This window comes from Coenobita brevimanus, chromosome 98 (genome assembly GCF_032717465.1).
Source record: "Coenobita brevimanus isolate Jiangsu-jjx chromosome 98, ASM3271746v2, whole genome shotgun sequence".
Lineage (NCBI taxonomy): Eukaryota > Metazoa > Arthropoda > Malacostraca > Decapoda > Coenobitidae > Coenobita > Coenobita brevimanus.
In genome coordinates, this window is record NC_137051.1 from 35,262,661 (window position 1) to 35,275,160 (window position 12,500).

Consider the following 12,500-nt stretch of genomic DNA (forward strand, 5'->3'; position numbering starts at 1 on the left):
TAACGAAAATGAAGCGGGGGACAGGGCGATATGGAGGCGATTTATTTGTGGCCACGCCTTACGGGATTAAGGCGTCTGCCAATAGATAGATAGACGAAAATGATACAAAAATATGTACACCTGGCCACACATGAACCTGGGACAGTGTGAAAGTGTAGCAAAGGTGTAGCATTTAGCACACTTGGCAACGCTGACATAATCACGTGTTTGTTGGTGGCGCTGACAACGGTGAAGTGCCATATACAGTAGTAGGTGAAAGTAGTAAACTCCCTAACACCTCTTCCTTAGCGATTTATTTTTGGATATGGCTGGTTAGTATCCTTTTGTACGTCATTAATGCAGAGTATGGCGATATCGGAGCGATTTATATGGCACGGGGGAGGACAGTAAGGTTGCAAAATAAGTCGCTTGAGAAAAGGTGTTAGGGAGCTTCTTTAACCGACGAGAATACGAACCTAGGTAACTGCGATGCTAGACCTCCACTTCACACAAAGAAAGCTCCCTAACACCTTTTCCTAAGCGATTTATTTTGCTTATTACACCTTACTGTCCTATTCTGTTATATAAATCCTTGAAACATAGCCATACTCTGCATAAATAACGCACAGAAGTACATTAACCACCCATATCCAAGAACAAATCGCTCAGGAAGAGGTGTTAGGGAGCTTCCTTAACCGGAGACGAACCCGAGCCACTGTCCCAGGTGTATGTGTGGCCAGCTGTGCCCTTATTTCCCAGCTGTCACCCTCTTTCGCCTCCCCCACAGGCTGGCCAACTCCACCATCTGTGTTATCCTATGGCCTGATGGACTCGCCTCACAGTCTAGGATGGATTATGTGTAAGTATATATATACCTGTATATGACTGATGCTTGGCTAGCCTCTATCTATTTATCTATCTATCTGCTTGTCTATCTATCTATCTATCTATCTGCCTGTCTATTTGTCTGTCTGTCTGTCTGTCTGTCTATCTGTCTGTCTGTCTATCTATCTGTCTATCTGTCTGTCTATCTATCTATCTATCTATCTATCTGTCTAACTGTCTCTCTCTCTATCTGTTAATCTATCTATCTATCTATCTATCGCGAGGACGACTCAGCGATATTTATGTGTACCCTGCATCATTTATTTATTTCCTGCTCCCACTGCCACTCCCGCCCACACCAGCAGATTGAGCCCTCCCCGCAACACAAAACACTGCCGGATGAGTTTCTAGCAGACCGGTGTTAAGGGACCACTCCGTTTATGCTTACATGTGTGGATTTAAGGTACACATAGACGCACATAAACAAGTATTCTCGTCAGGTAAGAAAGCTCCCTAACACCTCTTCCTTAGCGATTTATTTTCGAAACTACCCATTAACATCCCTCTTTTTTGGTTCTCATTTCTTTTTAATATCGACAAAGACTGCATGAATAAAACACAAGAATATATTGATGGAGCAGAAGCAGAAATAAATCGGTAAGGAAGAGGTGTTAGTCAGCTTCCTATCCGAATCAGATTTTCACCCAAGTATTAAATTGTCAGAGTATTAGTGTGTGTGTGTGTGTGTGTGTGTGTGTGTGTGTGTGTGTGTGTGTGTGTGTGTGTGTGTGTGTGTGTGTGTGTGTGTGTATGAAAGGGACAGGATGATAGTGATTAAAACAACATGCTTTAGGGACTGACTGTAAACGCAAAATGACTGTTCTTTTTTTTTTTCCCCTTTAAAATACACAAAGAAACATACACAAAGTCTGCAAAAAACACCCACGCCTTACAATCGACCTAACAGCTGAACATTTGACCTTTCCATGTGACCCTGACCTTCGACTTATTTTCAAATCGAATTAATTTATCCTTGCCTGATCCTCAACCCTTCCATCAAACTCAAATCGTATCAATCGGTTGACTTTTGACCTCTTGTTCTGAAATTCAAATAACTTCTTGGCTGACCCCTAACTCGTTCACTAAATCTGACCAAATCGAATCAAAATTGTTTAAATAATACGGCCGAATTTTTGAACTTACTTATTGATCTTGACCTCTGACCGACTGTTGTAAAAAATCTATTAACTTCATCCTTGCCTGACCCACAACCATTCCACCATGTCTTGTGTAAACAGGATTAAAACTATTTGAGCTGACCTCCCGGCTAGACTTCTGACCTGGCCTGAAAATCAAGTCACGTCATACTTAGTCAACTCTCCACCCTCCCACCATGTCTGGGATACATCGGATAAAAACTTTTGGGGTTACTGGTCGTAAAGACACACACACACACACACACACACACACACACACACACACACACACACACACACAATATATACCCCTCCGATTCTATGCACGAATGTAAGTATTATAAGAAAGGGCCTCCCTACAGAAGCCCCACGAATGGGTCCTTAGACACAAGTACTGTGAAATGATTTACGATGAGCCGAGTAGGTCCCTCTATGTTTGTTGTAGGGGGTGACATGAATTGCCCTCTCTGTTATCTTGTTTTTGTTTTTGCTTGGAGGGAACAGTCTTACGGGCTTCTGGCCTTGGGTTTCTTCTTCCTAGCATTAAAAAAAAAAAAAAAAAAGTACATTTCACGCGGTAAGGCAGCCACGGGGCATCTCAGATCAGACCCGGAGTTTTGTGATTATCAGGGTGGCCATTGTTTAGCACCTCCCGATCCTGGAATATTATCTTCACTTTTCTGAATATGCCTCAGAGGTTGAAGTTGGTCCATGTGTATATCCTCATGAACTTCACATCTCCATACAGCGACTCGGTACACTCGTCTCAGATGGTAAAAATTCTCATACAGTTGCTAAGCTCAGTGGGTCGCATGAGGCAGCATCAAGAGGCGTCCCTGGGCTTGGAAAGTGTCGAAAGGTTGATGCTAACGACGGAGAGAGAAGTGGAGTTCCCAGGGGCAACTTGGCCTCTTTTTCTTTCAACGGAGCACTGATGCATTGAAGGGTATGGCGTCAGTGGCCGCGGCAGGAACGAAACTTGAGGGATCCATCCACGAAAAGCATGGAGGATTCGTCATTGCCTCGTGTTGCGTCATCTGCTATGGTTTCTCCTTCCGGATCAACAACAGAGATATTTATGAAGAGCCTGAAGCACTTGACACTGTTTTAGTTGGGGGGCTGTGATCACGTGAAGGTCTGGTGGGGCATCCCTGGTGTTGGAGCCTTGGGTGTGGAGCCTTGAAAGAGGGCTGAAGGGCCAAGTTTCCCAGATCCTCACTGCACCTCTGTCGCACATTACTGCCGGTATGGAGGGGATTACCGATCTCTCCAGCACCTCCACAATTGCTAGGATAACGTTAGGCAGCGGCTCGGCACAGGTGTTCCCCGTTTAAATCCTCTTATGCATGACCGGCTGAGCCAATTCTCCTGCTGCCCTTCCTTTTTCCACCTCGGTTCTGTCTTTGTTGGGTTTCTTTCTCTTTCGCTCTCTCCTTCGCCTTCTGCCAGTTATTGTCATCCATTCTGATATCATTTCCCAAAGTGTCCACAGAATCCCGCAACACCTGTCAGCATAAACCCATTACACTTTGATATGGTTTCATTTCACGCGTGTTGTCAATAGGTAACTTTCCATTCAAATTTCCATCTGCGAGTCAGCGGCTAATGTAAATCTCAACATACATTACAAATCGACTTAATCACGCTACTTGTTCGGTTTAGGACTCTCAAAAGGACCAGATATTTCGCTTCGGCCAGCCAGTGACGGACGCAGTTCAAACATCAGGGAGGGGTCACTGATAAACGAGGCAGCATTCAAACCTCCACCCCTCCCACGGCCTATCTCCCACCTGCAATTGCCTCCATACAAAATACAAAGACATACCTGGCCAAGTAGTCATAATGAGCAGTAAAAGATCAGTGACGTGGAAACTCTTCTTACCCACAAATAATAGAACTTACTTTGAATAATCTGTTTTCATGCATGGTATTTTTTTCTTATTCATATTATTATCATCATCAACATCATCATCATCATCATTATTATTACTATTATCATTATTATTACTACTACTACTATTATTATTATTATTATTATTATTATTATTATTATTATTTCCATGGTCAAAGATTCACTGATTAGGCGACTACTCCCGCACCCAAATTTACGATCTTTGTTATGAAGCAGAAAGACTAAATTTGAAAACAAGTGACATTAATGATATGAGGGACGCTGTACGCTCGCTTTCTCTCTCTCTCTCTCTCTCTTTCTCTTTACACTAACTTCACCTAAAACTGTCATCCCCCGACCATGAATGTTGAGCTGTAAGAACACATTATCACTAGAATATGATGCTAGTCACGAAGAAGTGCAATGAAATGGAGATAGAGCCGTAGTACTGTCTTTTTTTGCCGCTGAGCTACGCGGAATAAGCTACGAAGGAAAACAATCGAGGCCTAGTCACGAAGAAGTGCAATGGACAGGATGAAGAACCGCAATATATTTTTCTGTCACTGAACAAGGTGAAATAAACTAGAAACAATATATAGTAAAAATAGTACGACAATTATTTTATCAATTTTACCGCCAAATTTAACAACAATAATAACAAACTGAAGCTTTACTACGATGACAGTCCTATGCAGCTCTTCCTTTACTGTTCCTTGACATTAACACATTACCTCTGTCATCGGAATCTACGTAGGACCTCTCCCTTAGCGATTTATTTTGTATTTTACATTTATATTCTCTTGTGTGTTACGTGTATCTTAATAATATCTAAGATTTTTGCCAAGGATGAGATGGAGGGATGGAGTGGAGAGGTACATGAGCGAGGGGGGGGGGGTGAGCTGGGAGCAGGGCTGTGAAATGGCGGAGGATAGGGCGACATGGAGGCGATTTGTTTGTGGCTACCCCTTCCGAGATTAAGGCGTCCGGCAATAGACAGATTGATAGATAGAATTTTGCGTTAATTACGTAAAAGATGATGTCGAGGAGTTACAAAATAAATCGCTATCGAGAGGTGTTACAAAATCTTAAAAACCAGCGAGAGAGAAAACATGGAGTGAAATTCTTAAACATCTTTACGATCGGTTCCCTGTCTTACGATATAATTTTTTACAGGAAGAACTAGACAAGGGGAGATTTTGCGCTCCTACCCTTGATCTTCCTGCAGAAAATAATCATAACCTGCATTAGTTTTCGCCTCAGAACTAAGATGTATTTATGAAGTAAGAACAGGAGACAGAGGGGAGATTCGACAGCCTCCTCGTCCCTCCTGCAAATAAAAATCGGACTGCGTTTGTATTCCGCCTCTGGTGTCCGTGGAGGGGGGAAGCGCAAACTGCTATACTCTTTTTACTCTAACTTGGCCCAAATTTTCATCCTTTTGCAGCTCATTTCACATGGCTCAATGGCAGAAAAAGGCAATACCGCGGCCTTGCATCCTTCACACAGCACTTCTTCGTGACTAGCACCATTTTCCAGCGCCAATCTCTTGCTACAACTCAACGTACAAGATGGAGAGATGGCGATTTTTGGCCAAGTTACAGGAAAAGCAGTATAGGCTAAAAATGGCGCTCCCCAGTCCTCAAATTAACTCGCGAAATTATTTATAAGAGGATCATGATAGAATTCTGGCATTTAGTGACCCTTTAGGGGATTCAAACACTGTATACACGAGGCGAAAGTAATTACTACTTCAGATATCAACATCGGAGTTTTCCCAGCAGCCTCTTGACTGCTGGGGTGTAAAATTTGAACTTTTTTTAAGTTTTCAATGGCGGAGCTGCAGAATTGAGGCTGTCTTCCCACATCTGAGAGAGGAGGAGGAGGAGGAGGAGGAGGAGGAGGAGGAGAAGTAATGTATGACGATGGCTTACTTTCACTAAGATCTGATGTTCCTGGAGAAGAACGCGAATGTTTAGATACGCATTCTCTTCGATCAAAGAAGCTCCCTAACACCATTTCCTTAGCGATTTATTTTCCATACTAAGCCTTACTGCTCTTTTGCATATTTCTTTTATTTTTTTAACACCAACAAGGAGGGCGAAAATAACACACAAGGGATAACTAATGAGCTGTGTGCAAAAATAAACCAGTGAGGAAAAAGTGTTAGGGAGCTTACCTGACGAGACAAAAGGACTTAGATTTGTACCTACTGACTGCATGAGGGTCCTTGGGCACAATTTTTTTTTCTAGTCCTAATCTTTCCCCTTGAAGATGACCGGCAATTTTGGGGTAATATTCAGGTGCTCATATGGGTGGGAAGAGACAAGGGGGAAAACACACTACGTCCGCCAGTCTGACCGGCTTGAGAAACGAACCTGGGTCCTATTACAGTGCCGACTCTTTCCTTAATTACTGTTATGTAGATAGGGAAGTGTGTGTGTGTGTGTGTGTGTGTGTGTGTGTGTGTGTGTGTGTGTGTGAGAGAGAGAGAGAGAGAGAGAGAGAGAGAGAGAGAGAGAGAGAGAGAGAGAGAGAGAGAGAGAGAGAGAGAGAGCGAGCGTGGACCAAATTAAACACAGCAGCTGAACAAGTCGAGGAAAATTGCAATCACCGCCAGTGCTGTCGTGCAACCGTGCAACACACACCGTAGTCCAATTACGGTGATGCTTGGAGATCCTACACTCCTTTGTTTTACTGTTAAGAGACACGAGTGCTGAATCAACGAACAACATCAGTACAGCGCAAAGGATCAATGTCAAACTGCTGGCATTTCTCCGAGGCTAATTCTTATACTTTACAATTAACGGTGTCATCTTTCGTTAATATACTCAGTAGAGGAAGGGAGAGGGAGGGGAACGCCGAGGATGAGATGGAGGGATGGAGTGGAGAGGTATATGAGAGAGGGGGCTGTGAATTGGGAGCTGGGCAGTGAAATGGTGGGGGACACGGTGACGTGGAGGCGATTTGTTTGTGGCCACCCAATATAAGGGATTAAAGCGTCTGGCAATAGATAGATAGATAGACGTTTATTTTCTGTTTATCTGTCTATATCCAGACGCCATTATCCTGTAAGGGGTGGCCGTTTGCCTTGAGTTTGCTATTTTACGGAGAGGGGCACTAACTCTCCCCCAGTTCACTTGTTGACACGAAGGGAACACTTATGGGTTGGTTATATGGTTACCACCCAGCGCTGTAAATGGTTTCCTGGCTTACAGGAAACCATTTGGCTTGTCACTCAATGTAAAGCCACCTGAAAAGGAAAGCAGAGCACAAAAAAGGGACAGGAGAGATGGGTGAAATAGGGAGAGAGGAAGGATGACACAGAAAAAGAATGATTAAGGTGAAGGAAGAAGTAGGCAGCACTACATCAAGTGAGTGGATGATGCCGCCACCACCTGCTTTTACTTGTAAGGAGAACAAACAAGGAATTAAGTAAAATTTAATATAACTTTGGAGTGGGAAATAGATGTATAACGAGGGTTGCGAGATGAATATGGAGACTTTTTTTGGTATATATATATATATATATATATATATATATATATATATATATAAAATGAGATTTAAAAAAAAACAGTATGGAAAGAAATATTAGGGTCCGTATTCTCGTCGGTTAAGGAAGCTCCCTAACACTCCTTCTTTAGCAATTCATTCTTGGATGTGGTTGGTTAATATTCTTTTGTTCGTTATTTATGCAGAGTATGGCGATATTGGAAGGATTTATGTAACACAGGCGAGCGCAGTAAGGAGAAATAAACAGAATAAGTCGCTAAGGGAAAGGTGTAAGGGAGCTTCCACAGGTGTGCCTCCTAATCAAACTCCTTCCACAGGTACAACGTGGTGATCCTGACGGTGACCTACGTGGTGCCTATGACGGCGATGGTTGTCTGCTATGCCGTGATAGGTCAGTTCTCTCATTATTATTATTATTATTATTATTAGTAGTAGTAGTAGTAGTAGTAGTAGTAGTAGTATTTTATTATTATAATTATTATTATTATTATTGTGGTTGTTTATTATTACTACTACTACTATTGTTATTATTATTATTATTATTATTACTGTTATTATTATGGTTTGGCCATGTGGAAAGGATGGAGAGCGAGAGACTGACGAGGAGAGTGTATGCAAATGAGATGGGGGAGGGGAGAAGGAGGGGCAGGCCAAGGATGATATGGAAGGATGGAGTGGAGAGGTATATGAGAGAGGGGTGTGTGTGCTGGAAGCAGGGCAGTGAAACGGCGAGGGACAGAGCAACATGGAGGTGATTTGTTTGTGGCCACCCCTTACGAATTGAGGCGTCTGGCAATAGGCAGATAGATTATTGTTGTTTTATTTTTTTTAATGATCAGTCTCTACCAATGGCGGATCCAGCACTTGTTAAAAAAAGGGGGATCCACAAAATTTTTTCCATTTCTTTCGTTATATAAGCTGAAGGAAATCGTCCATACAAAAATTTACAGTAAGAGCGAAACCCTGTATTCATTATCACATTTTATTAAGCTTTATCGACATTCAAGACGATTATGAATTCTTAGGCATTATTTTTAATTTAAGGGCTTTTTATATTTCCTGCATATATGTAGGTAGATAGACAGATAGATAGATAGATAGACAGATAGATGGGCTTAAGTACTGAATAACTTAGGTCCGTTCCTCTTGCACCATAAAGGTCTATATTTCATAATTAATTTCATGAAAATTTTTGCAGACTGATAACATCCATCCATCCACCCATCCATCCACCCATCCACCCACACGCACATCCATCCATCCATCCATCCATCCACCCACACGCACATCCATCCATCCATCCACCCACACGCACATCCATCCACCCACACGCACATCCATCCATCCATCCATCCATCCATCCATCCACCCACCTATCCATCCACACATCCATCCATCCACTTACCCATCAATCTATCCACCCATCCATCCACCCACCCTTCCAAATTCCACTCATCCACCCTCTCATCCATCCATCCATTTACCCATCCATCCATCCATCCATCCATCCATCCATCCATCCACCCACACGCACATCCATCCATCCATCCATCCATCCACCCACACGCACATCCATTCATCCATCCATCCACCCACCTATCCATCCACACATCCATCCATCCACTTACCCATCAATCTATCCACCCATCCATCCACCCACCCATCCAAATTCCACTCATTCACCCTCTCATCCATCCATCCATTTACCCATCCATCCCTCCATCCATCCATCCATCCATCCACCCATCCATCCATCCACCCACACGCACATCCATCCATCCATCCATCCATCCACCCACACGCACATCCATCCATCCATCCATCCATCCACCCACACGCACATCCATTCATCCGTCCATCCACCCACCTATCCATCCACACATCCATCCATCCACTTACCCATCAATCTATCCACCCATCCATCCACCCACCCATCCAAATTCCACTCATCCACCCTCTCATCCATCCATCCATTTACCCATCCATCCATCCATCCATCCATCCATCCACCCATCCATCCATCCATCCATCCATCCATCCACCCACACGCACATCCATCCATCCATCCATCCATCCATCCATCCACCCACCTATCCATCCACACATCCATCCATCCACTTACCAACCTATCCATCCACCCATCCATCCACCCACCCACCCATCCATCCATCCATCCATCCATCCACCCATCCAAATTCCACTCATCCACCCTCTCATCCATCCATCCATCCATCCATCCACCCACACGCACATCCATCCATCCATACATCCATCCACCCATCCATCCACCCACCTATCCATCCACACATCCATCCATCCACTTACCCATCCATCCATCCATCCACCCACCCATCCACCCATCCATTCATCCACCCATCCATCCATCCACCCACCCATCCACCCATCCATTCATCCACCCATCCAAATTCCACTCATCCATCCATCCATTTACCCATCCATCCATCCATCCATCCACTCACCCACCCACCCATCCATCCATCCATCCACCCATCCATCCATCCACCCACCCATCCATCCACCCATCCATCCATCCATCCACTCACCCACCCACCCATCCATCCATCCATCCATCCACTCACCCACCCACCCAACCATCCATCCACCCATCCATCCACCCACCCACCCACCCATGCGTTACAGTGGAGTGACGCTGAGTGTGACCCGCAGGATGGAAACTGTATGACCGGGGCTCGTGCAAGTCATCAAGGCAGGTGGAGACATTTAGAAGCAAGAGGAAGGTAAGTGACAGGGGAAGGGAGGGGATATGGAAGGCGTGATCTCTCTCTCTCTCTCTCTCTCTCTTAGCCTTATAATCGTATCTTCCTTAGCACTATCTACCTTTGCTACATTTTCCTCCACCCTCTCTCTCTCTCTCTCTCTCTCTCTCTCTCTCTCTCTCTCTCTGTGACATTCAATGCTACGATGTTACATAGAGCTGGCAGTGTCATTGTTATATACGGATACTTCACCTCTCTCTCCCATCATGTGCGCTGTAATTAAACTGTCATTTGAGCTCACTTCGTAACGCGTTTACTTTGGCAACTCATTTTATTTGCAAAACCGTATGAATTATTATTTTTTCTTTCGCTTTTTTCCTACGTAATATTTTCATCATTTTACTCCAAATCTTTACTTTGCATGAAATTTCGTAACGTGTTTACATTAGTAACTTATTTTCTTATGTATAAAATCGTATTATATTTTTCTTATGTTTTTTCCCATAATATCTTTCACAATTTCTCTCTTATAATTTACTAAACATGAAGACTGAGTGATAATATTGTAGACTCACACGTAAGGCACTGCAGATCATATACGAAGTCAAAATACGGCAGCATAATATTTCCTAACCCTGCACACACCCTCATAATCTATAAATGACGCACCAGAGTATATTTTATTAACTTTATCCTGTCAACCAGTTATTTTAAATTTATACACGCATTTTTGTAGACTCAGTGTGCAAGAGGCAGCCAGAAGCAAAGAAATAACACTTTTTTTAATGCAAGGAAGAAGGAAACAAAGGCCAGGAGCCCGCAAACCGTTCCTTCCAAGAAAAAAAACAAAAACAATACAAAAGAGAGCCAAATTCAAGATCCGTTCATTTTGGGATGCCTGGACACACAGCGTTTGAAAGACTGGAGATCATGGGAAGTAGGAAATACAGACAGTGGGAGACAGTTCCAGAGCTGACCTGTTACATAATGTATCAGTTTCACCTGTAAAAATTCACCTCCACCTCCAATAATGGCATCATCGTCTGACCTATTGCGGCAGACAGGTCATGCTGAATCTAATACAAACGAAGCATGTTGACCTGTGCAGAACTGGTCTCTGTTGATGGCTTAATTGACCCCTCCCGCCCCTCCTGTCCCTCTCTCACTCACCAGCAGAACACAATGGCCGGGACACAAACACCGGAGCTCTGAATGGCACAACAATATCCATAATTCCGAGTGATGGGGTGAAGCCTAACTGCTGCCCTACCTCTGACTCTGTACCATCATCAACCTGCATTCCACTCACGCCTCTTCACCTGTGGAATTAGCTGACGTATTCCTTTGCTTTATTATCGATATTTTCAGGCGACTTTATTCATTTTAGGGAAGCCATTTTGTGAGTCTCCCCCCAAACGGAAAAAACTCGTCGAAGGCAAGATCAAGATAAATAATGCATCCTCGTGCCGATGGGGTTTAAGGTCTTTCCCTGCCTCTCCTCTCATCCACTCTTTCACCTCCATCGCTCTTCTCGTCTTCCATCTCTCCCTTTCCTCTCTCTTTTCCATCCCCCTCACTCTCTTTCAGACTCGTCTCTCTTGCCTCTGTCTATTGTACCATCTCTCTCACTACTGTACCATCTCTCTCTCTCTCTCTCTCTCTCTCTCTCTCTCTCTCTCCCCATTCCTTTACCTCTCTTCATCCTCATGTCTCCTCCCCCACTGCACCACCTCTCCCTTCCCAACACTTCAAAATAATGATGGTAATGAAATGATGATGACACAGACTCCATAGGGGATTGTGTTAATTGGCAGTAATATTAGGGGGGTAATGACAGGGTGTAATTAACCTACTAGTAATGAGGGCATAGTAAAGTAATTATAGTGGTAATGACAGGCGATAATCAGAGGTAGTTACTGGCAGCTGGGGAATGGTAACAGTTTAACAATGACAACAAGAGGTAATGAGGATGATGGTAGTGGTAATAATAGTAGTAGTAATAATGTAACACTAATGGTACTGCCAACAATAGATAGTTGAGATGATGGTGGTAGTAATATAGTCTAGTCCTACCTCACCGCATCTTTAGGTGATTGAAAGGGTCGGGATGATGATGATGATGATGATGATGATGATGGTGATAAAGGTGGTGGTGGTGATGATGATGATGATGATGATGATGATGATGATGATGATGGTGGTGGTGGTGGTGGTGGTGGTAATATTGTATGGTGATGATGATGATGATGATGATGATGATGATGATGGTGATGATGATGGTGGTGGTGGTGGTAATACTGTATGGTGATGATGATGATGATGATGATGATGATGATGGTGGTGGTGGTGGTGGTGGTA

The 12,500-nt window shown here is 43.6% G+C and overlaps 1 protein-coding gene across 1 annotated transcript in view; it reads left to right on the forward strand.

Moving 5' to 3' along the window:
* The window catches only part of LOC145414024 (tachykinin-like peptides receptor 86C), a 49,575-nt gene that overhangs the window by 27,207 nt on the left and 9,868 nt on the right, over positions 1-12,500 (forward strand). The window contains exons 6-8 of the mRNA XM_080283591.1: positions 767-838; positions 7,722-7,795; positions 10,093-10,163. Of these exons, the coding sequence (XP_080139717.1) occupies positions 767-838; positions 7,722-7,795; positions 10,093-10,163 (217 nt within the window). The remainder of the gene's footprint in view (positions 1-766; positions 839-7,721; positions 7,796-10,092; positions 10,164-12,500) is intronic.